The sequence below is a fragment of the Gymnogyps californianus genome, chromosome 12 (assembly GCF_018139145.2).
Source record: "Gymnogyps californianus isolate 813 chromosome 12, ASM1813914v2, whole genome shotgun sequence".
Lineage (NCBI taxonomy): Eukaryota > Metazoa > Chordata > Aves > Accipitriformes > Cathartidae > Gymnogyps > Gymnogyps californianus.
The window spans coordinates 16,282,334-16,303,463 of NC_059482.1; the positions used below are offsets into that span (position 1 = coordinate 16,282,334).

The 21,130-nt window shown below is 36.5% G+C and overlaps 1 protein-coding gene across 1 annotated transcript in view; it reads left to right on the top strand.

Annotated features, from left to right (window-relative positions):
• The window catches only part of ADCY7 (adenylate cyclase 7), a 47,112-nt gene that overhangs the window by 14,633 nt on the left and 11,349 nt on the right, over positions 1-21,130 (top strand). Inside the window, exons 4-17 of the mRNA XM_050903909.1 lie at positions 1,873-2,037; positions 2,863-3,012; positions 5,274-5,422; positions 5,739-5,850; positions 8,580-8,707; positions 8,958-9,116; positions 12,718-12,850; positions 14,161-14,346; positions 15,263-15,306; positions 16,142-16,222; positions 17,253-17,325; positions 18,120-18,217; positions 18,942-19,026; positions 20,673-20,810. Of these exons, the coding sequence (XP_050759866.1) occupies positions 1,873-2,037; positions 2,863-3,012; positions 5,274-5,422; positions 5,739-5,850; positions 8,580-8,707; positions 8,958-9,116; positions 12,718-12,850; positions 14,161-14,346; positions 15,263-15,306; positions 16,142-16,222; positions 17,253-17,325; positions 18,120-18,217; positions 18,942-19,026; positions 20,673-20,810 (1,701 nt within the window). The remainder of the gene's footprint in view (positions 1-1,872; positions 2,038-2,862; positions 3,013-5,273; positions 5,423-5,738; positions 5,851-8,579; positions 8,708-8,957; positions 9,117-12,717; positions 12,851-14,160; positions 14,347-15,262; positions 15,307-16,141; positions 16,223-17,252; positions 17,326-18,119; positions 18,218-18,941; positions 19,027-20,672; positions 20,811-21,130) is intronic.

The window sequence follows — 21,130 nt, forward strand, 5'->3', positions numbered from 1 at the left end:
ATAGTAAATTTTAGTTTGTATTCTTTATTATAGTGAAAATACAGTTCAGCTGAGAAAATTGGATAACTGCATAAATCTATGCAGGAATTGCATCTTTAAGTTGTAATTGAATTGTATTTTTATTTAAGATTTTTACTAAATCTTAATTACTACGAATTCATCTTTGAGAGAATTTTTCATTAATAATACTTGCTTTATTAATTTATATGGGTCAAAGTGGTGGTCAAGAAATGTATAAAGGACTCTCGAGCTGGGTGTGCCCTAGGGAGCATGTTTTCAGATCAGTGGGAGAGGTGAAGTGAACAATAAGAATTAATGGCACATCCTGGCATAGCTGGGTGTGGCTGAAGTTCATTGCTTAGTATCTCTGATCAGAAGATGGGCGATTTCATGATGCCAAAAATATCATAATCTGTAGGAAACTCCTCCTAAGCTCTCATAACGTAAACAGAAGTGTTTTTAATGAAATAAAAAGGACTTTTTATCTTGTTTTACTGACTCTTCCCCTTCCCCTCTTTATTTCAAATAAAGATATAAATTATCAGTTAAACAACCAAAATCTGTTTTGTATTATGGCCTGGATCCAGCACTGTGTATTTACAGTTGCTATTCAGTACTTTTTAACTTAAGGAAGAAACTATTGCCTTAGGAAAAAACAAAATTTACTGTTCTTAGCTATATGTACAAACATGTAACAAAGCAAGATTTGGTTTTGCTGCTTTCAGTGCTGCAAGCCAATGTCTTGTGTTGTTGTCGTGGTAATAATTCATTAATGTTGATTTAAAGCCTAAAATATAAGGAGACCCTAGATTAGAAAGTGGAAGTGAATAGGTTCATTTCAGACTTTAATTTCAAGTTATGGATTTATCACTAAAGCTACTATTTAAATGCAGGTATGACCTTTGCTTGTTCCTGCTTATAAAACTATTACATAGCATTCAGAACATTGTGTGATAGGGGTTGTATGTAAGGCAGAAAAAGGTTTTTTTTTGGTTTTTTTTTTTGTTTTTTTTAGTCCAGATAAAATAGTAAAGATGAACATGAAAAGATTACTTTTGTTGAATGAAAACTTTTATTTGCTTGTTTGTTTATTGTCGTCCCAACCAAGCTATCTATTCTGGCAAAACATTTAAGTGCAGACTAGGCCTTGTGACTTCCTTGAAGGAAGCTCATGTCTGGAACAGCAAAAGTTGGGTTGCAATGATGAGATGGAGCTGAGCCAGGAACACCGCATTATTTTCCTCTGATCAGAGTTGTTAGTTTCCATATATATATATGTGAGCTAAACACTATAACAATTCTATAAATATGGATTTAAGTTTTATAGACCTTCTGTGCAGCTAAATATGTAGTTAGTGGCAATAACAATTATTCTCTTGTATCAGCACCAGGAAGTATTGGTTGGATTTTTGGTTTTTATCAAATAGGAGTAAACATAAACATGTGATCGGGTGATGTTAAAATTAGAATAATAACTTGGAGAAGGTGAGAAATCTGATTCTATTCAATATTGCTATCCTTGCAACACGCTGTTCCTGATACGTGATGTACAAAGTGCATCTTCAGCTGTAATGAATAAATTAAGGATGAAGTACAAGGACAGCTGAAAAACTTAAAAGCAATATGTCATGTTAAACTGTCTTATCTATGAATCTATAGCTGCGAATTCCCTCAAAGCTTTTGGGACTACCACTGTCCTTATGGTTTTAATTGTGTTTTTGAAACATCAATATTTAGTCGTTCAGCCTGAAAGCGAGCAAGAATCCTGCTACTTTCCTTCTTGTTCTGTAGTGATTTTTGGCAGGCACCTAATAACATGTATGTGTGATTCTTTTTTTTTTTTTTTTTTCCTTTCTCTCTTTCTTTCCAAAGGTGCCATTCTTTCTATTCATAATCTTCACTGTTTATACCATGCTACCCTTTGGGATGAGAGGTGCTGTCATAATTAGCATTCTTTCTGCTCTCTCCCATATTATTGTTCTAAGCATTGTGGTAAGCATGACTTCTCAGGAAAATAAGGAATCCATTCTATTTCAGGTAAGGAAATACTACTTGGTTAAGTAATTAAATACCCTAGTCATGTTACCATTTGATATGGGCATAACTATCTTGTTTAGATAAGTTCCAAACTTCCACACGGATGTTTCAAGTTCATGGATTTGGAGCTTGGGCCCAGTTTTGGGCCCATGTTTTGCATGCTTTTCATAAAATTGTAATTATTTTAATCTATAATGCGTTTTGGTTTTCTGACCTAAGTGGAAGAAGCAGAATTATTATTTTAATTTTTTAAGTAAGTTACTCAAAATATGACAAACTTTGTCACAATCATTCTTCCCAATGTGTGCTGTTTCAGATGGGTCTATCTAACTTCATCTGGCACTGCCTGCAGGGTGGATCAAAAGGGCCGATGCTGCCCTGGGGAGTCAGCAGGGCCTGGGGGTGCTACTGGGTGCTTTCAGGGTTCCCAACACTTTATTAATAGGGTGTGTTCAAAGGAGCACCCCAGCTCTTTTGATGCAGGTGTGTGTCAGACTTCACACAGCACGCTGATGCATGAGTTTGTAGACTGGTTTCTCCTTAAACCAAACACTGGTGCCTGCAAATAAATGTTAAATGATATAGCAGAATTTTCTGTTTCATTATACTACTGTATGTTCATACAGGAATGCCTGTGACTGTAAAAGTTAGCTTATATTTCCCAGGTACATCCTGGCTAATTGCAACACTATGATTTGGTGTGTGACAGGGTAAGAGAAAAATTGAACGTGGCCTGGGATTGATTGTTTTTAAGGGACTAGTATCTGTATTAGTGAAGTATCAATGACTGTTCTGCAGTAGGTAAATATTTTTCTTCTTGTGCAGCTGCTTGCCAATGCTGTCATTTTTCTTTGCGGTAACTTGATGGGTGCATTTCACAAACGCCAAATGCAGGTTGCTTCGTGGGATTTGTATAGATACACATTAAAGTGCATTCAGGTCCGAATGAAATTGAAGATTGAAAAGAGGCAACAAGTGAGTGAACTAATTCATGTTATGAATTGCTTGTTTTCATTTCTAAAGTCTGTATAGTTTTATAAGGTTGGTGACTAATGCACGTTGAAAGGCTTGGTCCAATCTTTGTGATACCCACCTAGTGTCAAAAATAAAAGTTGTGCCATTTGTAACAAAAGAAGGAAGTTAAAGGGAGGAAGCTGTTCTCTGTGGCTTGTCTATACGAAAATCACAGTATTTGTAACAGGAATGTAATTGCCAGTTATTTTAGTTACTTTTTTCCTAGTATAAAATGTTACTGGGACTGGCCCAAGGTAACTTAAAGGAACGTGCCCTGAAAAATACTTGTAAGGTAATTTCAGCACTTAGTTTCATGCTTCCCTTGGTTGCATTTTTTTTGTTTTGAATTCTAAAGTGTTATTTGTTCTTGTCTCACAAAATATTTTTCTTTTGCTAGAAAGATAAAATTGGAGCCAAAGGGGGGAAAAAAATCGTATAATAGATTACAGTATTCAAATATGACATCGTTTATTTCCATAAATTCCAGTAATATTTGAAGAATAAGCAAGGAACATGAATTTCTTACTGAGGAAGGATTGTAAAGAAGTATCAAAGCTGAAACTAGGGTGCCTTTCCTCTTTTATCCTGCTATAAGTAGGATTAAGAGCAGCAGCTCTAGACGGCTGATGTGTACCGAGTTCTCTACCCACCAGTTATTAGATAAGAGGGGCTGAAAAGTGACTGACTTGATCAAATTGAGAAGAAGAAAATGCCACACTGCTAGTGCGATCTGTTCTCTGATGCTAATCTCGTGAGATGAGATGACAAATCTGCATGAAAGTCCTGGCAGAATTTCCCCACACAGCAGCCAGAGAAGCATCTGATCAGCTTACACAGGCAGTGTGCTCATTCTTTGGGCGATGTGGTAACTTGCTTTTTTTTTTTTTTTTTTTATGGTTGCTTGTTTGAAGTGTAGATGTGCTTAAGTCTATGGACAGCTTTCTTTTGATCTGTGTTGTAATTTGTCACACAATTTTGAGTCTCCTTTTTGCCACCCACTTTTTCTCTGTGGAAACGATGTGAGAAACGCATCAGGGTTCATCATCGCTTCCTTGAAAACACTGTAATGTGTCAGCCTCAAATGGCCCCGTTACATTCACTGGGGCTCTGCTGTCAGTTTAAATTGTTCTCCAAGGTTGACTCTCCTAGTATTAAAATGCTAGAGGAGCAGAAGGAGAAGTTTCTATTTCTGGGGGCAGTCTCAAAATAAACTGCCGTCTATACCTAGTGTAGGCCGGTACTTGATGCTCAGTGACTCCCTCTTCCCACTGTGATCCCAAGGCATTTCTTTTTGGTGGCAGGCACCGGTTAAGTAACCCTGGCAGCTTATTGCCATCTGTGTACTGCTGCATCAGGTATTCAGGAAAAGGGGACAAAGATTTGGTCCAAAGGGACAGCATTTTACTCAGTTACACAATGTGTTGACCTTGCTGGCGATGTCATCTGAAAAAGTTCCTACTTGTGGCTGCTCCATGCAACATTTCCTCTTCTGTGGTGACTCTGTCTCTGGGGCGCTGGAGCCCTTCCTGGGTTAAAAGTACTCTCGTTTTGTCTTCCTCTTCTGCCTGGCAACTTAGCAGGGTCTTCTTGGAAGAACAGGCTTTTAAGTCAAAGCCAGTGTAAAACAGTGCACTGAATAGTCAAACAATGTAAGTGGTTTTTGAAGAGTCTGTAGTCTCACTCAGTTGAAAAGACTTCATTTCAGTGGCATCAGTTCCTGGTTCATTTAAGCTATAGCAGCATGTTGTCGACACTTTTGTATCTGTTGCTGCTTTTCCAGCATTTGAGAATTCACAAGGGTTTTTAATACTGCATAGATTGTTTGTCATAGAATATAAGCTTTTACCAGAAGCTTTATCAGACGATGCTAACATAACACTTAGATTGGTGGACAAAATAAGATTTCATGTATCCAGAAATTGTAGGACTGAATAGTGAATTTTTGTGTGTTTCATGGTTACAGAGAGCTGTCACATCTAGGTCATGAGGAACAAAAGAAAAAAATATGCAACACCCTTACTTAACTGTAAAATCGGTAATTTTGAGAACAGAAATGTAAAAGTCCCTTCTGGAAAACCTGATATGCATTACTCAAAAGCTCTTTGAATAGAGGCTTTTTTTTTTTTTTTAATTCCTTCTTGCAGTCACTAAAATCCTGCAGTTTCAAATTTACTGTGTTAGGAATTTTGCATCATTATTTTTTTTTTCCCCTCTCCTTTTAGGAAAATTTGCTTTTATCCATACTGCCAGCTCATATCTCTATGGAAATGAAGCTCGCAATCATAGAGCGACTAAAGGAAACTAATGATAATAGGCAAATGCATGACAACAACTTCCACAGCCTCTATGTAAAAAGGCACCAAAATGTTAGGTAAGTGGAAACTCTAGAAGTAATTGTATTAATATAAGCTGCTGATTCTTAACAGTGTATATGGTCCAGTGAAATTAAAATCTGGAGGTAGACTTTCAGGCTGAAGTGAGCTTCTTTCCTGTTGTGGGAAGCTAATGTGTCTTGAACTGATGTGCTGTCTTCTAAATCAGTTGAGATCCTTGAACCCTATTTTCTGGAGTTGTTGTCCAGAGAGAGAGATGCTTTCTTATTAAATGCATTTTAATATTTAAGCTGACTGTGGAATAGACACATCGTCATTTCAGTTATGGTTTTTTTCCCTTTTGTTCTTGTCTAGCATTCTTTATGCAGACATTGTAGGATTTACTCGCCTTGCCAGTGACTGCTCTCCTAAGGAACTAGTAGTGATGCTGAATGAACTTTTTGGGAAGTTTGATCAGATTGCAAAGGTAGGTGTTGCAGTTTGTTGTGCAGTAGGGATAAAGGCCACCACTGGAAAATGAAGTCGTCTTTTCCGCAAGACAGAAGGCAGTTGGTGTTAGTGCTTCTGAAGTCAGGAAGGGAAGACTGCTTTGGCTTTAAAGTTAACTAGCAAAATCACGTTAAAACAAAATTTAAAAGGAAAATGGGAAATTTAGCAAGTTGTTACTGTAATTCCGATTCTTGAGTCTGGAGGTTTATCTGTATTATTCAGGGAATTGTCTGATGGCAATAAATGATTGTAATAGGGCTGTAAGAGGTACTGTATACAAGCGCTATTGAGGAGCTTTGCTGTGTTCAGTTAGAAGGATTGTTTGTTGACTCTACAGATGGAGAACTCTCAGACACACATTTAAATTCATACATTCAGTCATATTGCATCAGACCAAGGAGTTCTTTAGCTCAGGAGTAATAATTAGTAATGGATACTTACAGAAAAGTGTAAGAATGGGAAGTAGATTAAAATGGTCCCTATTAAGACATACCCTCACTACTGACCCTTCAGGCTGGCAGTAGTTCTTACCACTTCAAAGTGCTGCTTGAGGTTAATTCCTTTGCAACTGTAATCACAAACTCAGGTTTTGAGTTCTCAGATTACAGGGACTGTATCATACACATGTTTGCATGATTGACTCTGTGGGATGATTTCTGTTATCCTCTAAAACTGACCGTAGTCTTGGATATGTGTTCTGTCATATCCATTGATTTTTCTGTTAGTATTATGAGGCAAATATGGCTTTAGGAAAATAAATGCTGCATTTTGTTACATCCTATGTGACATCAAAAAAACAAATACCAAACCAAATTCTGGTTCTAGAAATTTATCACTGGTAAAGCATGTCAAGACTAGTGACTACCTATCAAAACTTCTCATGGTTTAAAGATGTTGGTTTGATTTAATAATTGACTATATTTGGATATACTGAATGTAAATTAGAAAATTAGTGGACTTGGAAAATCTCATTTTTGTGAAATTCTAAAACTTCTTCAGAAAAAGTGGGAAAATTCTAGAATTATTAATATAGCTGAGGAGTGAAATTGCTTCAGTTAAACCTTTGTGGATGTCATTGAATAAATTCTTAAATATATCACTGATTAAAAGCTGGCTAAAATCCTAGTTAACCTTTTTGACTAAATGACATTGCTAATCTTTGTATTTATATGAATTCAGTTGCTGTTAAGACTTCAATTACTGGCAAATAAGAGAGTCATACTAATTGTATTGTAATTGTAGTGTTGTGAAGCAGCTATTAAGAACACACAGAATACGTCATGTCATCTTAGTTGCCATGAGCTTTTTATACCAAAGTAGAAGCTGAGGTTAAAGACATTTGGTCATTTTTTGCAAATGTTCCTCAGATAGAAGAATAGAAAAGATTCCAGATTTTGAGTGATATGTTTTAATTTCTCACTCCTGACTGCAAATTGCACTGTTTAAAAAATGTCTGGATTTAGTGAGTCAAGGTCTTTTGCAATTCTGTGGTTGAGCTGTAAGAAGAGATTCCTGCTTTTTGTGCTATTTTTGTTGTGCCAGGGAGTATTTATTCTCAGTCATCTTTTCCACAATGTAAAAACATTGTAGGCTCCAATTTACCTAATAAAAGTCGATGGCTAACCTGGACGCTGAAGTCTAACAGCTCTAATCTAGGGGTAGGTTCCCCTGCTGATCTCTGAAACTGAAGCACAGGGCTATCTAAGCTTGTCGCTTGCTGCAATGCTCAGAACCTACTGGATGGCTTAAGATGGTGGAGAATGATGGATGTTCTCTTAAGGCTTTGACTGATGAGGGAGAACAGCTTAGTTTGGTAAATTGCCACTGATTTGGGCTGCTTTTGGAGTTGGTTGAAGAATTGCTGGGCTGTTCCCAGAGCAGGAAGGGTTGGGCAGCTGGCCCAAATGAAGCCATCTCTGCTCATCAGTCAAACACGATACAGCCTTGCAGACTTAGCCCTGGCTTGCTTGCGACCTTTGTAGCTAAAATTCTTCAGTAATGTTTTAACAAAAGACAGTATGAGGAGCTCTTTGCTCTTCCCCTTTCCTCTCTCCAGCCAGTCATGGGCAGCAGTATCCTCTGTTGCACAGTTAGGAAAAAGTTTTCTGCTGCCAGATAGTATTCTGGGGTTTTTTATTAGCAATAGCAAACTGTAGTGTGTGCTGGCTTCCTCTTCAGTCATATTTGAAACAAAAAAAAAGTTTTTTGGTTTTTCTGCAAAGCTGCCAGGTTGGGCATCTTAATTCTTAACTTCCCCCTAAATTCTGTGCACGTTTTACGACACTGCCCAATGTTACTTATAAGGCTGCCATGCAAAAATTGAGGAAAAGGTGAACAAACTGCCTATAATTCAGATGTTAATAAAGACAAAGATTAAAAGATAGATAAGTAGATTTCATCCTTTAGATGGTAAACTCTGTGACAGTTTTATTTATAGTTTCTCAATTGCACACAGTTCCAAGAATAAAGTCAGAAACTAGTAAGATGATTTTATTTCAGAAATGCTTGAAGGGGTCATTTCTGTTACTCTCCAGTGAGCAACGTCCAGGCATTTGGATGTGGGAAAAGAGAAGTAAGCTTTGCTTCAACAAGGATTGAATGAAGCCTGACTTTATCAAAACGATATAGACAAGTCCTAGTTTTAGTGTCATTAGCCTACTTGCAGTTCATTTTTTCCTGTTAAATATGTTTACCGTAATTTCACAGGAGAATGAATGCATGAGAATAAAAATCCTGGGAGACTGTTACTACTGTGTCTCAGGCTTACCTGTGTCCTTACCGGTTCATGCCAGGAACTGTGTTAAAATGGGACTCGACATGTGTGAAGCAATAAAGTAAGTATAGCACAGAAGACTTTTTAATGTATCAAGGCTATGAAGATATTGAATAAAGTAATTCTTAGTTTTCTTGTCAACATTCAAAGTGTATTTATTAGCTGTAGTTGGACAGTTATGCATTAGGTTGTAAGTTTGTCTCTTGTCTTTGCACAAAGTGTATAATGAGACTAAACCTTAACAGATCTCCAGGAGGAGGAGAGAAAAGCAAAAGCGTAACTTACGCTCTAATACCCTCCTCCCTCCATAGGCAGGTGAGAGAAGCCACAGGAGTGGATATCAACATGAGGGTTGGTATTCATTCTGGGAATGTGCTGTGCGGTGTGATCGGCCTCCGGAAGTGGCAGTATGACGTCTGGTCGCACGACGTGTCCTTAGCGAACCGCATGGAGTCCGCAGGCGTACCTGGGTGAGGATCTTCCCTCTTGGTGCTGATTCACTCTGTCATCATGGTTTTCATAATCCTGGTTTATGAGTCTGGAATTTGTAACTGTGCCATGACACAAGTCCTCATAATGGGATGATGAAAATACGACAAATGTGTACTTACCAGAGCTGTAAAATGTTAATATTTTCTGATTCTGTTTTCAGTGAACTATAAAATTCTATTCTTAGGCAAGTGACTGCTTCTTGACCTTCCCTTCGTTGGAGAAACTTGTGCATCTTCACCAGTGCATTATGTTGACTTAGTTAATTCATGTTGTGCACAGGGATAATACTATTTTTGTAAGTTCAGCTAAAGAATAGATATGCTACTTATGTTGACAAGGCAAAGCTGCATATTTACTTAGTGTTTCTGTATATACTGTATATATACATTTTCTGTATATACTTCTATATTCACCCTACTCCCCCCACCTCCAAAACCACAAACAACTCGGAAATTAAAATGCAGCCTGATGAGGAGCATCCAAGCAAGGAGAGTTTGGAGCTGTTGGTTGTTGCGTATTCTCTCTGTGTAGCATTTGTCATGGGCAGAATGGTAAGGAAAGTGAGTGGTCCTGAGTGGAAAAGCTGAGGCAAAGCAGTAATGTAACTTGCTGCCTTTTTTAAGATGCTCATTGAAAAGGACAAATATAAATGTTTTTAAAAAAACACCAGCATTTTGTATGTTCCTCATTTAGGAAAGTATACTTTTTTTTTTTCCCCTAAGTTGAACTTGGGCATTAGAAGTCAGCTAAGAAACTTTTTTTTGTTTGGTCGGTTTGGTGGGGTTTTGTTTTTTTTTTTTTTTGTAGTCTACACCAAAAAAGACCATATTAAGAGTTTCCCTTTTTCCATTCCCAAATGAGACTACGATTTTGCAGGTTCTTGGTAGTCTGTGCAAATTAGTACTTATTAATTGAGTAGCATTCATGTGGGTATACGTTTAAGCATTGAAGTATTGGTTTCTTTTGGAAAATGATTCTAACCAGTGACATTTTAGGGTTTCTTATTATTTCTATGCCTCAGACAGCTTTTAAGGTGTATGCTTGTAACTTAAAAATTAATTTCTGCAAAGTGATAAGGGGATATGAATATCAAATTATTTTCTTGCATTGGTGACCAAAACAGAAAGAAAACTAATTGGAGCTTGGTTAACAGTTGCAATACCATCCAGGTTGAGTGTTTTAGTGTGTTGACTCAGCATGATTAAACAAGAATACAGAGTTGTAAAGTTTCTTTTGTTGGTAAAGCAAACAACATGACTCTGAATACGGCACGAAAACATACTTTTCTTAGTCACGTTTAGGACCATTGCCTAATCTTGAAAACTTTGATTATTCCATTACATTCTTCGTGCTTATGTTTGATAATCTGTTAAAGAATAAAGCTGGTTTAGGTTGGCATGCTGATTCAGAAACATTACACTTAATACTTCCTATATCGATACACGTCTAGCACTTGCTTATCATGTGTTTCAAAACTAGCCAGAGATCATCTTCCATTTGTGGAAGACTGAGCCTCACAGGGAGGAAGGGTTTCTATTCGCTATGCAAATGTTATGTTATATTTGTTTCCTGCTCTGTGGAAAAATGATGTGTCTGGGATTCCCCATTCCAATGTTAGCTAGTCCTGCTGCTTTGGAAGCAGAAGTTTTGTCATTAGGAGCAGTTTGAGGTTTTTATTTAAAATAAGAAGTATATATATTTTGGGTTTCTGTAAATGAAGGAATTCTAGAGACTTTTGAAAGGATGCAGAAAAACTTCTAGCTTTATAAATATTTTATTTCCATTGACAGAGTATCCTTGTTCATCTTCTTTCCGATTTTAAAAATTATTTGCATTCATAGCAATGTAATACACTAGTAAAGCAGAAAGGACTAGCATAAAAACAAAATTAAAAATGCATTTATGACCAATTCTCTCTAATATGTATATGCCTGAAAGATCAGAATATGTTCTTCTCAGGCCTGTTAGCACAGAAATTGAGTGCAGCATGTTAGGTATTCTGTGCTAGCATGGTAAGTGCGATACTGCATGTTACAGCTTGCCTTTGAGAGGCTGCTTTAGCGGTAGCAGCTTTTGGTTATGTGCTGATCCTGGAATCCAGTAAGCATTAGTAACTGCTGAGAAATCATCAGCATTGTAATTTAAATAGAAAGAAGTTTGCAGTAAGATCTGAAATGTACTACAGCAGTGTGTGATTTGGGGAAGAGGAGAGAGGAAGCTTGGTAAAATGGAAAATGGTGGATAGTGAACAAATGTACTGCTTTTTGAGGTAAGTGGAAAACCACAGAAAATTTGCTGCAGTACATGACTGTGTTTTAAAGCTCAGTTAATACAGACATCACCCGTATGCCTCAGTCTCTATGGGAGAAAATGATGCTTTAGAGCAAGCTTTAAAATTTCAGATTTGAAGGTTCACCTCAATTGCAAAACTGCATAATCAAGGTAACAAGTAAAAAACCAGGTTTTTTTGAGACAATTACCAGTAAACAAATAAAAACATGCATCTTCTATATTCTAAAACTCTTACCTTTTGGTTCCAAAAGTATTGAGGAATTTTTTGTTCTTCCTTGTGGGAAGCCACAGCTAGTGGTCTCCAGGTCTTGGCTAAATTATCTTCAGGGAAACCTTCATGCAGCATAAGGAAGTAGAGGCGGATGGGACAGTGATCCCCTTGCTCTCTGTAGTTAGGCAGGAGTGCTGCACCCTGTCAGCTTCCATTCTGGAAATGTTCTGTTCCCAGCTCTACGCTAACCGATTGTAGGACCGATAGCACAGTGTTTAACCCCTCCGTGCCAAAGAAAAGCGAGAAAAGCTGTGAGAAGATGAACAATGAGAAAGTAGAATATAGGAAAAGAAATGCTATTTTGTGAACACACTCAAGTCTCTTGTTGAGAAACGCTATGGAAAGATATTACTCATAATTTATATGGAAATATGTGATTCGGGATACTGAACTAACTAGCGTTTAAGGGAAAGTGTGAACGGGTACAGAAAAATACTAGCTGCTCCCCTTAGAAGTGTGTTGCTGTTGTTGCTATGTTATGCTCTCCTCTTACTGTTTCAGTCACAAAAGACAGACTTCCAGAATTATCCTCCTAGTTGACAAAAAACCTTTTCCAGCTTTTTCTTCCAGACTTTGTAACCATCTCCTCCCCTCCTCATGCATTTCTAGCATGAGGCAGTCCTTGCTTGTGTTTTGTTTGTGAGCTTTCCCTGCAGCTCTTGCCATCTGAAACAACCTGCCTGTGAGTCTGTCTTGTCAGTCATCGGATCTCCTTTGATGGCATTTCCTCTTGTTTCTTGTATGTCTCTGCTTATTTCAATTTAATTTTATAGTGATAATATGTCATTCTGGGAAGTGTTTTTTAGCATACTTGCCATGAAAGATGTGCGACGAAGAACTGCAGTAAAGGATTGCAAATATGGTTTTAAGTACTGGCAGGATTTTGCAGTTGGCTGCCAAAGCACAAGATGGCTGAAAAGCAGAAATGTCAGCAGTGGCCATTGAAATGTAAATGAAATGCTTTATGTGACCTTTCTGTAAGTGTTTGGGTCTCTTGTTCTTTCTCCCCTTCTCAGCCGTGTACACATCACTGAAGCAACATTAAATCACCTAGGCAAAGCTTATGAAGTAGAAGAAGGGAATGGACACCTGAGGGATCCTTACCTTGAATCCATGAATATCAAAACCTACTTAGTGGTTGATCCAAGGGTATGTGTATGTTTTTAAACATGTATATTTATTCAAATATATACATACATTTTAAGTACATAGGTGTCTGTGGCACATACACCTTTTTAATTCAGGAACAGAATTAAAGCATGGTATGAGTCATCTGAGTAGCTTGGATTTGGGACTTCAGATCTGAAAGCACGTCCTACTGTTTTATGACATCTGTTAGCTTGAAGGGAATAAGTGTTATGCTGAAACCTCTTATGTGGTCCACCTAGAGTAAAAATATGTATTTGACTATGTATTTGTGTGAAGTGTGTTGTCTCATAAATCCAGGTCAAAAGGTGGGATGAAGTCATGAAAGAATACCTGTACTGTGTGGCCACTTTCAGATAAAATATGCCCTGTAAAATAGCTTCTGACAATTTCTTCCTCACTATCTTAGATGTGAGATTCACCTTCTTTTCAAGGTGTAAAGTTAGTAACTGTTGGTTGCCCCTTTAGAGCCTGGTAACTACAAACACCTGGAGTATTGCTATTTTGAATTGGCTTGTGGTTAAGGAGTAGAATATTTCAAAAGAAAAAAGAATGAAAATGACAAACTTCTTCAGGATCTTTACAGGAAGGAACAGTATAGAGCTACTTTTAATTAGCAAGAACTCAATCCTATCTTTGTTGCATGTTTTATGTACTCAACACTGCAGCCCCCCCATACGTACACAGCACATATTCTCAGAATGAGGATCTAAGTCTATTAAAATGGTCCCTGCTCACTTGAAGATACCTGTGAAATGTTAGAGAATAACCAGTCATTGATGTATTTGGTTTATTCTGTAGTTTTAGCTTCCCTGTAGACCCACAAGGGTATTGCTGTATACCCTGTATATACTGCCTGACTCTTCACCTGTGACGTAGGGATATAATCTAATGTCGAGTCTGTAATTTGTGGCATCTTCTCCTAACCACTGTTTTGATACGCCCTAGCTCAGGAATTGGGAATCTTTTTCCCCTGCTGTTGTGCTGACTGCAAGGAAATTGTATCTATTCATAAGATCCTGCGCTTACTGTCATCATCGTAAATAAACCAGGAAGTTTGAATGTTGCAGTGTTACAAGCAAAGGCTTGTAAAGGCAGCTGAAGCAAATTCATTATGTCATGATTTGCTTTAGCTCACATTAATTAAAGTGAGATAAAGGAATCGAGGCTGGCTGACACATTGCTGATATGTGTTTAGAGTCCTACTAAATAGCTAGATTGTATAGTCCTAAACTACTCAAGTACACAGAGCTTCATTTCTTTGTAATTTGTATAATTTTCTGTTTTCTAAATGAATGTGTTTTTTCTGTTAGTCCAAACAGTGCATATCAAATAATCATCTCCCTAAAACAAGAGTTAATGATGGGCTGAAGATGCGAGCATCTGTTCGGATGACACGTTATTTAGAGTCCTGGGGCGCAGCCAGGCCCTTTGCCCACCTGAACCACAGAGAAAGCGTGAGCAGTGACTCTTCAAGCTCACAAGGAAGGCGAAGAAAGGTGAGGTTTGAAGTAGTGATTGTCATCCTACAATTGCAAACTGCTCCTTGTCTCTATGGTGTGAAACTCGAAATCTAACATGGTTTTTGTGGCTGAATTTCTGCTATTACTCTTTGTGTTAAATGTGTACACAGAGCTAAGGAGGTATCTGTGCAACAACTATTTCTGTCAGAACTTAACAGTATTCAAACTCTGCCAATCTCTAGCATGCTGTACTCATAGTAAGCCTTCAAAGTAAAACTTTGAAACTATCTTCTTTTTCCTGACATTTTTCCATCTGGGGTCCTGCTCACTACATGTAGTTTTGGAAAAAAGATAGTTTATCCCAGACTCTAGATGCACTTAACATTTACTTAAAATGTATGGAAAATAAACAGTCCCCCCACATGCTCTGCCTGCAACAGGATTTTATCAGATTTTTAAGATTCTAAAATTTAAGAAAACTCATTTTTCCTTCCATCTGCCCTTATTGAAAGCTGAAAGGAGGAGATGTGCTTGTGTTTAGCTGTGCTCCTGGAGGTGCAGCAAGGCTGTGCTACTCTCTGTGGACAGATAGCTGGAGTAAACTTTAAATTAAGTGTCCGTCCATTCAGGTTTGTGGAAGTGGTTTCCAGTCTACTTGCCTCTGCTGATGTTAGTTATTTCAGTATGTGGAGAAAAATAAGAGGGACAAGATCTTCAATTATTTTCTAACAATTTTTTTGGTCAGAAAAAGTTGATTTTTTTTTTTTTTTTTTTTTAAAGCAGAAAACATTGCTGGAAAGGGTTGATTTTGATAAGCTTTTCTACTTGAGAATGGTTTTTGATTTTTATTTGTGAATAAAAATGTTTTTGGCAACTTCCTGACGTTTATTTTCAATAGTTGTTTGCCATTTACTGAGTGTGTAACTTATTCTTAATTCGTTATTTGATTTAGGAAATACCTTTGTGTTCCACTGGGCGCCAGAGAACTTCTGATAGGTTTGTCAAGTACTTTCTTTTTTTAAAATATGTGATCCTGTGCTCCTCTTGCAGTTCAATGTACTGTAAGCATGTGATCTTTTGGTTGATTAATCACTGTGTATAGTATTCCTGCATTAGAAAGGTTAAGCTAAATCTTTGGCCTTTAAAAGACTTCTCAATTCACATTTGTTAGCAGACTCTAAAAGGAGCTTCCCCTCCCTTCCTCTTACCGGCCCCTCAGTTATTCAGGTTGTGTTTTGCTTTATGGGCTGTAGCAGAATGGAAGGGAGTAGGGAAGTAAGAGACCTAAAGAGCAGTGGAAAACAAATCGAAACAACTCATATATTGGTTACATGTATATATTGTAACCGCTTGTGCTATCTCAGCTTTTAGTTTTCTTACTCATAGATGCGAGATTTGTTTGTAAATATTATAGTACAAAATAAATACAGTTTAACATAATATTATAACTAAATATATATTATAGTTTTAAAAGATATGTCTCTGGTTAGTAGTATTAATGTATACCATTGTAGTGTAATAAAAAATTGGCACTCTGTGTAGAAATGCTTACAGTAGTACCTGTACCACTGAGTTAACTAAGTAGATGATTTTCACTTGTGAAACATTATCTTAGTTTATCAAAATATTGTCTTGAAAAATGCATTATTTGAGTAACTAGAGAAATGCTTAGTAAAGTGCTTATGGATGTATATGTTTATCAGTTTGGAGCATTCTTGTTTAGCTTTTCCCTGGTACCTTACCCGACTTGCGAACTGAGAAAGTATGGTCCTCTGTAGCTATTAATAGTTTCTGAATAGCATTTGTGACATGGACTTCATTTCATTCTCAGAAATTCATCTCAGAAGGGAAGGATAGAGGAAGATATTTATGATGAAATGATGTCAACCATTGAGGGCCTCAGTTCAACTAAGTATGCAATATTTTTTTTTCTTCATCTTTTCTTTAAGAGTAATCTGCATTCTCAATTTTAAGTCTAGATATAAAATTTACTTCTCAAAAATGAAAAGTTACCAGGATTTTGTCTTGCCTTTTGTTTTGTCTCTGTTTGTTTTTTACTTATTTTAGTTCCTTTTTGGTTTGAATTTGAATATAATGAGAGTATTAGTGCATTATTATAGCAAGAAGCCAATGGTTAGTCTAGCTGTTCAATGTGGTATAGTATTATGAAATAGCAAAATTATTGCTTTGTTTCTTATGACTGTCCAAAGTAATGAACCGAACTGCCATGTAGGATGGGATAGGAAGCTAATGTTTGTGTTCTGTTTATTAAAATAAGAAGTGTCAGGAAATGGGGTGCAGTCCTGAACAAAACCTATGTATAAAGTCAAAACACAGTTTTGGGGGTAATAATAAAATTGCTTTACTGTCTGGTTTACTGAATGTAAATGGTCTATCAGTAGCAGGTGGTGCATTTGGCACTGTATTTGCATTTAAAAGCAAACACAGGCAATGTTGTTGGTAGTCATTTCTTTTAATTTAAAATACAGTATTTAAATTCCTATCAAATGTAAACCAGTGAATTTGAGAAGAAAAACTCTTTCATCTAAATTATAGCAAGGCTGTTGTCACTGTACCTCAGCTATTCCTAATAGGGGTGTGATACTATTTAGGGGAAATTTTTGGAGGCAGTGAGCCATCTCTAACATCTGCTATTATACTTTCCTATTGGGAAACCTTAGGGAAGGTCTGGGGTTACGTTTTGCATGTAACTGGCAGATGCTGCTGTCTGTGGGTGTTCTGCATCTGCCTGTCAGCTACATAAAAACGTAACCGCTCACATGTTATGCTATGAAACACGAAGACCTTGCAGAACTGTCAAATGTGTGTAAAACAGTGGTACTCTCCCCTATATACTGTGGAGTCTCAACTACAACAATGCTTTTGCATACTCTCCTTTGCCTGTTGCATACATTTTGTAATGTTTGTCTCCTTGAATGCAGTCCGTGGTGTGGCAAATCAGATGACTTCTGTGGATTTTCACTCATTTTTGCAGAACCCGGTCTTGAAAAAGAGGTTGGTAAGAGCAGAATAATCCTTTTTGGTCTTTGATTTGCACTTCAGAGCAGCATAAGAATATATTTGAAACTGTTTTCATTCTGAAACTGGATTCTGGAGGTGACTGCACATCCAAAGAGATTTTTGGTAACTAATGGAAAGCAGATCTCATGATTCGAGTTGGTCATTTTTCCTTGAGAATGCTAATTCAGTAGATTAAAGGAGATTGTCTCTAATCTGTGGTTAAATTCTTGCCGTAAGGGACTTAGTAGGAGTTTGGCAACTTTACTATATGAAGAACTTCTCTTAAAAGTAATAAGATTTAAAAAAAAAAAAAGGTATTTCTGCATCCGTAATGAAAATACTTTGCTTTCTGTGGTTGTTTCATTGCAAGTATAATACTGTTATTTGTTAGGTACAGTGTACTTTCTCTGTTTGAATAACTGTTCTTTAATTTACTGTGCTGTGGTGTACTGTATGTAGTTACTGGTGGGTGTGTAGATATACACTTTAGGTTTACTACTGTGTAGATCCTTTCTTTATAAGGATTTTGACTACGTGCATCTGTGAAGTGCTGATTTACTCAGTGGATTTCCTTATAGGTTTGAAATTATCCTTTGGACTGGGCTGTTTTTCTTGACAGATGTTCAAGTGAATTTTATTTGGTGGTTTTCTTTTGTTCTCTTTTAATTCTATGTATATTTTTAATAGTACAGTATAAATTTGCATATATGTGTCATCACAAAAATGTAATAGAATTTTAAAAATACCCCTGGAATTATCCTTAAGATTTATTATCATCTGTGTTTCAGTATCGCACCATTCCTATTCTAAAACTGAAGAGTTACTTCGCATGTGCCAGTTTTGTGTTCCTCTGTATATTTCTGATACAGATGTTTATAATGCCAAAGTAAGTGTCAGTATTTTAATAATTTATAATTCAAATTAACCAATAGCTAAAGTGAAACTCATGTGCATGAAACTTTTTAAAGTCTTTTGGAGTTCCCGAGGGTTTACATTTAAGAAACATACACCTCTTAAGACTAATTTACCCCTTAATAAAGGAATGCATTCATGTTGTTGGCATAAAAGTCTAGATATCAGTATGAAAATAAAATAGAAATATTTCTTTAATATTGCGTTTGCTTCATACACACAGGGAGATGATCAGTTAAGTGAGAAATACTATTTTATAAGAATAGTTGGCTGTAAGAACATTGAGTGAGAAACAGAAAAACGGGATTAGCTGGTTAAAATGTGCTCAGTGATCCTTTTGTCTGTAGAGATACAAGGAGGGAACTTTGAGCTTCTTCTCATACCTCCGAGAAAGCAGATGTTTGATAATTCTGAAGTTTATGGCATATTTGTTTTTCATGGCTGTTGCAGTGCAATTTCCATGCGGTTTATGCATGGGGTAGTGGTTCAGGCTGTCAGTGAGGAGTAGAATGTATTAAAGTAGTATTTGTGCAACAGAGCAACAGTAACCTGTGCAATGTTATGGTCATCCAGTGCTATTAGAAGGAAAATTCTGTTTAAATTCAGAGAAACACTGTTAGCAAACATTAGTCTGAATTGCGGTTTGAAATTTTTTTTCATTTAATGCTGGTTTGTTTAATGCTTTCTCTTCTGTTTAGAACTGCAAAACTAGGAATTTCCTTTGGCATTGTTGCAGTCATCATTATACTTGTTTTGTTTGTGTGCTTTGCTGAGAAATGTATGGTAAGTTTTTATTTAAAAAAAAAAGTTTCCTGTTTTCAAAAGTGGATGGATGTAATTTGGCAACTTGGTCTATCTTTTAGGATGATGAATTAAGCTGTTAATTTCAATAGGAGTAACAGGAGCCTTGAACCTCAGGTTACTAGAAGATTTCATTGCCTGAAACAGATTTTCATGTCTGAAAATTCTCACTGTAATTCAGATTATTTGGGTGCCAGAATAGATGGGTAGGAGGGAGGAGGAAGATATTAACACTTGCTGAGTTTTTAAAATCTATTTTTATTTTTATGTTTGTCCTTAATAGTAATTTTGGTTGTAAATCCTGACATTTTCTATACTGGAAACGATATTAAAATCAAAATAAGTTTGAATGCAAGATTAGTTTTCATAATCACTTATAAAGCCCCATGGAAATTACAAACATATGAATAATTTATTGGCGACAGTTTCATAGCTGTTAGAATTCCAATTTCACCATTACATCAATTAGGACACTGCATTTGTAGTTCCTTTTTCTTTGCATTATTAAATGTATGCAATTACTGTTTAAAAATATACAGTGACACAGAGACAGCCGATAGTGACATTGAGTTCAATGATACAAAATTAAAAAAAATCCTTCTCCAGTCCAAGAACTATCTGGAGGCACGAGTGGGAGAGGGAAGGGATTTTAAAGAGTTCCTTACACTCCTCACATCTATGTTGTGCTAGACCAAGGGTGAGAGGGAATTCTGAAGTTCTGTTGAGAACATGCCACCATCATCTTATTGCACAGTGGTGATGGTGATCTCCCAGGAAAACTGCCATGGAAAGAAATGGTCTCTTACAGAGTCAGGTTCAAGTAGTGTAAAAGGGAAAGAAAAAAAATAAGTTGCACTCTGTACATGGGATAAAGTTTTATGATTAATTTAAAAGTACAGTTAGATAGCATGTATGGATTTTATGTATGTATGGTGTTTATATATGTGAGTGGATGGATTTTTATATATATGTGTGTATATATATGTCTCTGTAGAGAGAGAAGTGTGTGTATATGTATGCATGTATGGTTTCTACATAGGTAAAAACACATGGAGAAAAGAAAAAAGAAAATTCCAAGATTGCAGTTGCATCAGACTTGAGTTTTACACTGGGAGTGTTTTGGTATAGCATCCTCGAAAAGTGCTTGCAATCGTTAAAAGTATATGCTTTACTAGATGTTTTACGCTATAGCAACAAATGGAGGATATTAGGATGGCAAGAAAGGGGACTGTCTATGATTGGTTTCGATTTAGTAATCTGAAAATGTAGTTCCAAATATAACATTATAACTCTATAATTAAAAAATACAACATAGGTTGTCACTATATTTTTAGTCATATTTCTCTAGAACTTTCTAATCAGATCATAATTTTGTATTTTTAAAGCAGAAATTCAGAAAATTTTAGCACCCAGCCTCTTTGAAATAATGAAGCATTAGCTCCATTTTCAGTTGTGGAAAGGCGTTAGGCATTTAATCTGAATGCCTAGATTCAGACTTCTAAATTAGGATTCCAACAAAGAGTCTTGACACTCTCCTGCAGAGAAAAAGTATTTTATATTTAGAAATATTTCTTCCCATGTATCAAAGTTTTATCCATGTTACTGAAACAAACTAATTTTGTTTACAGAAGTGTTGCTCAGAACAGTGGCCTTTCCTGCGCCATCTTTGTACTATCTCAGAAAAGGTGGAAACAATGCCTTTACTTAGGCTTCCTTTAGCAGTCATCACTATAGGTGCTTTGCTCGTTATAGCCATTTTTAATTTGGTAAGTAATCGCATTATCTTATTCTGTGAACTTATTGTAACATCCACAGTTTAAGTAACTTCCTGTATTCTTTTCATCAAGTATCTTGCTTTTTGCTGCTTTTTCTAATGTCTGATTCGCAACATGAGTTGATTTACACAAGGATAATGCACGATGCCATGTAAAAGCATTAAAAGAAAAAACTCCCAGTTTGTAGAACTAAAAGTACGTGATAGACTTGAGTTCTATTTTACATCACCTTTTCTTGCTTTCAAGATGGCATTTATAGTTACTATTGAGTATAACCATCATCACGAAGATTGTCTTCCATTTTTTTTAAT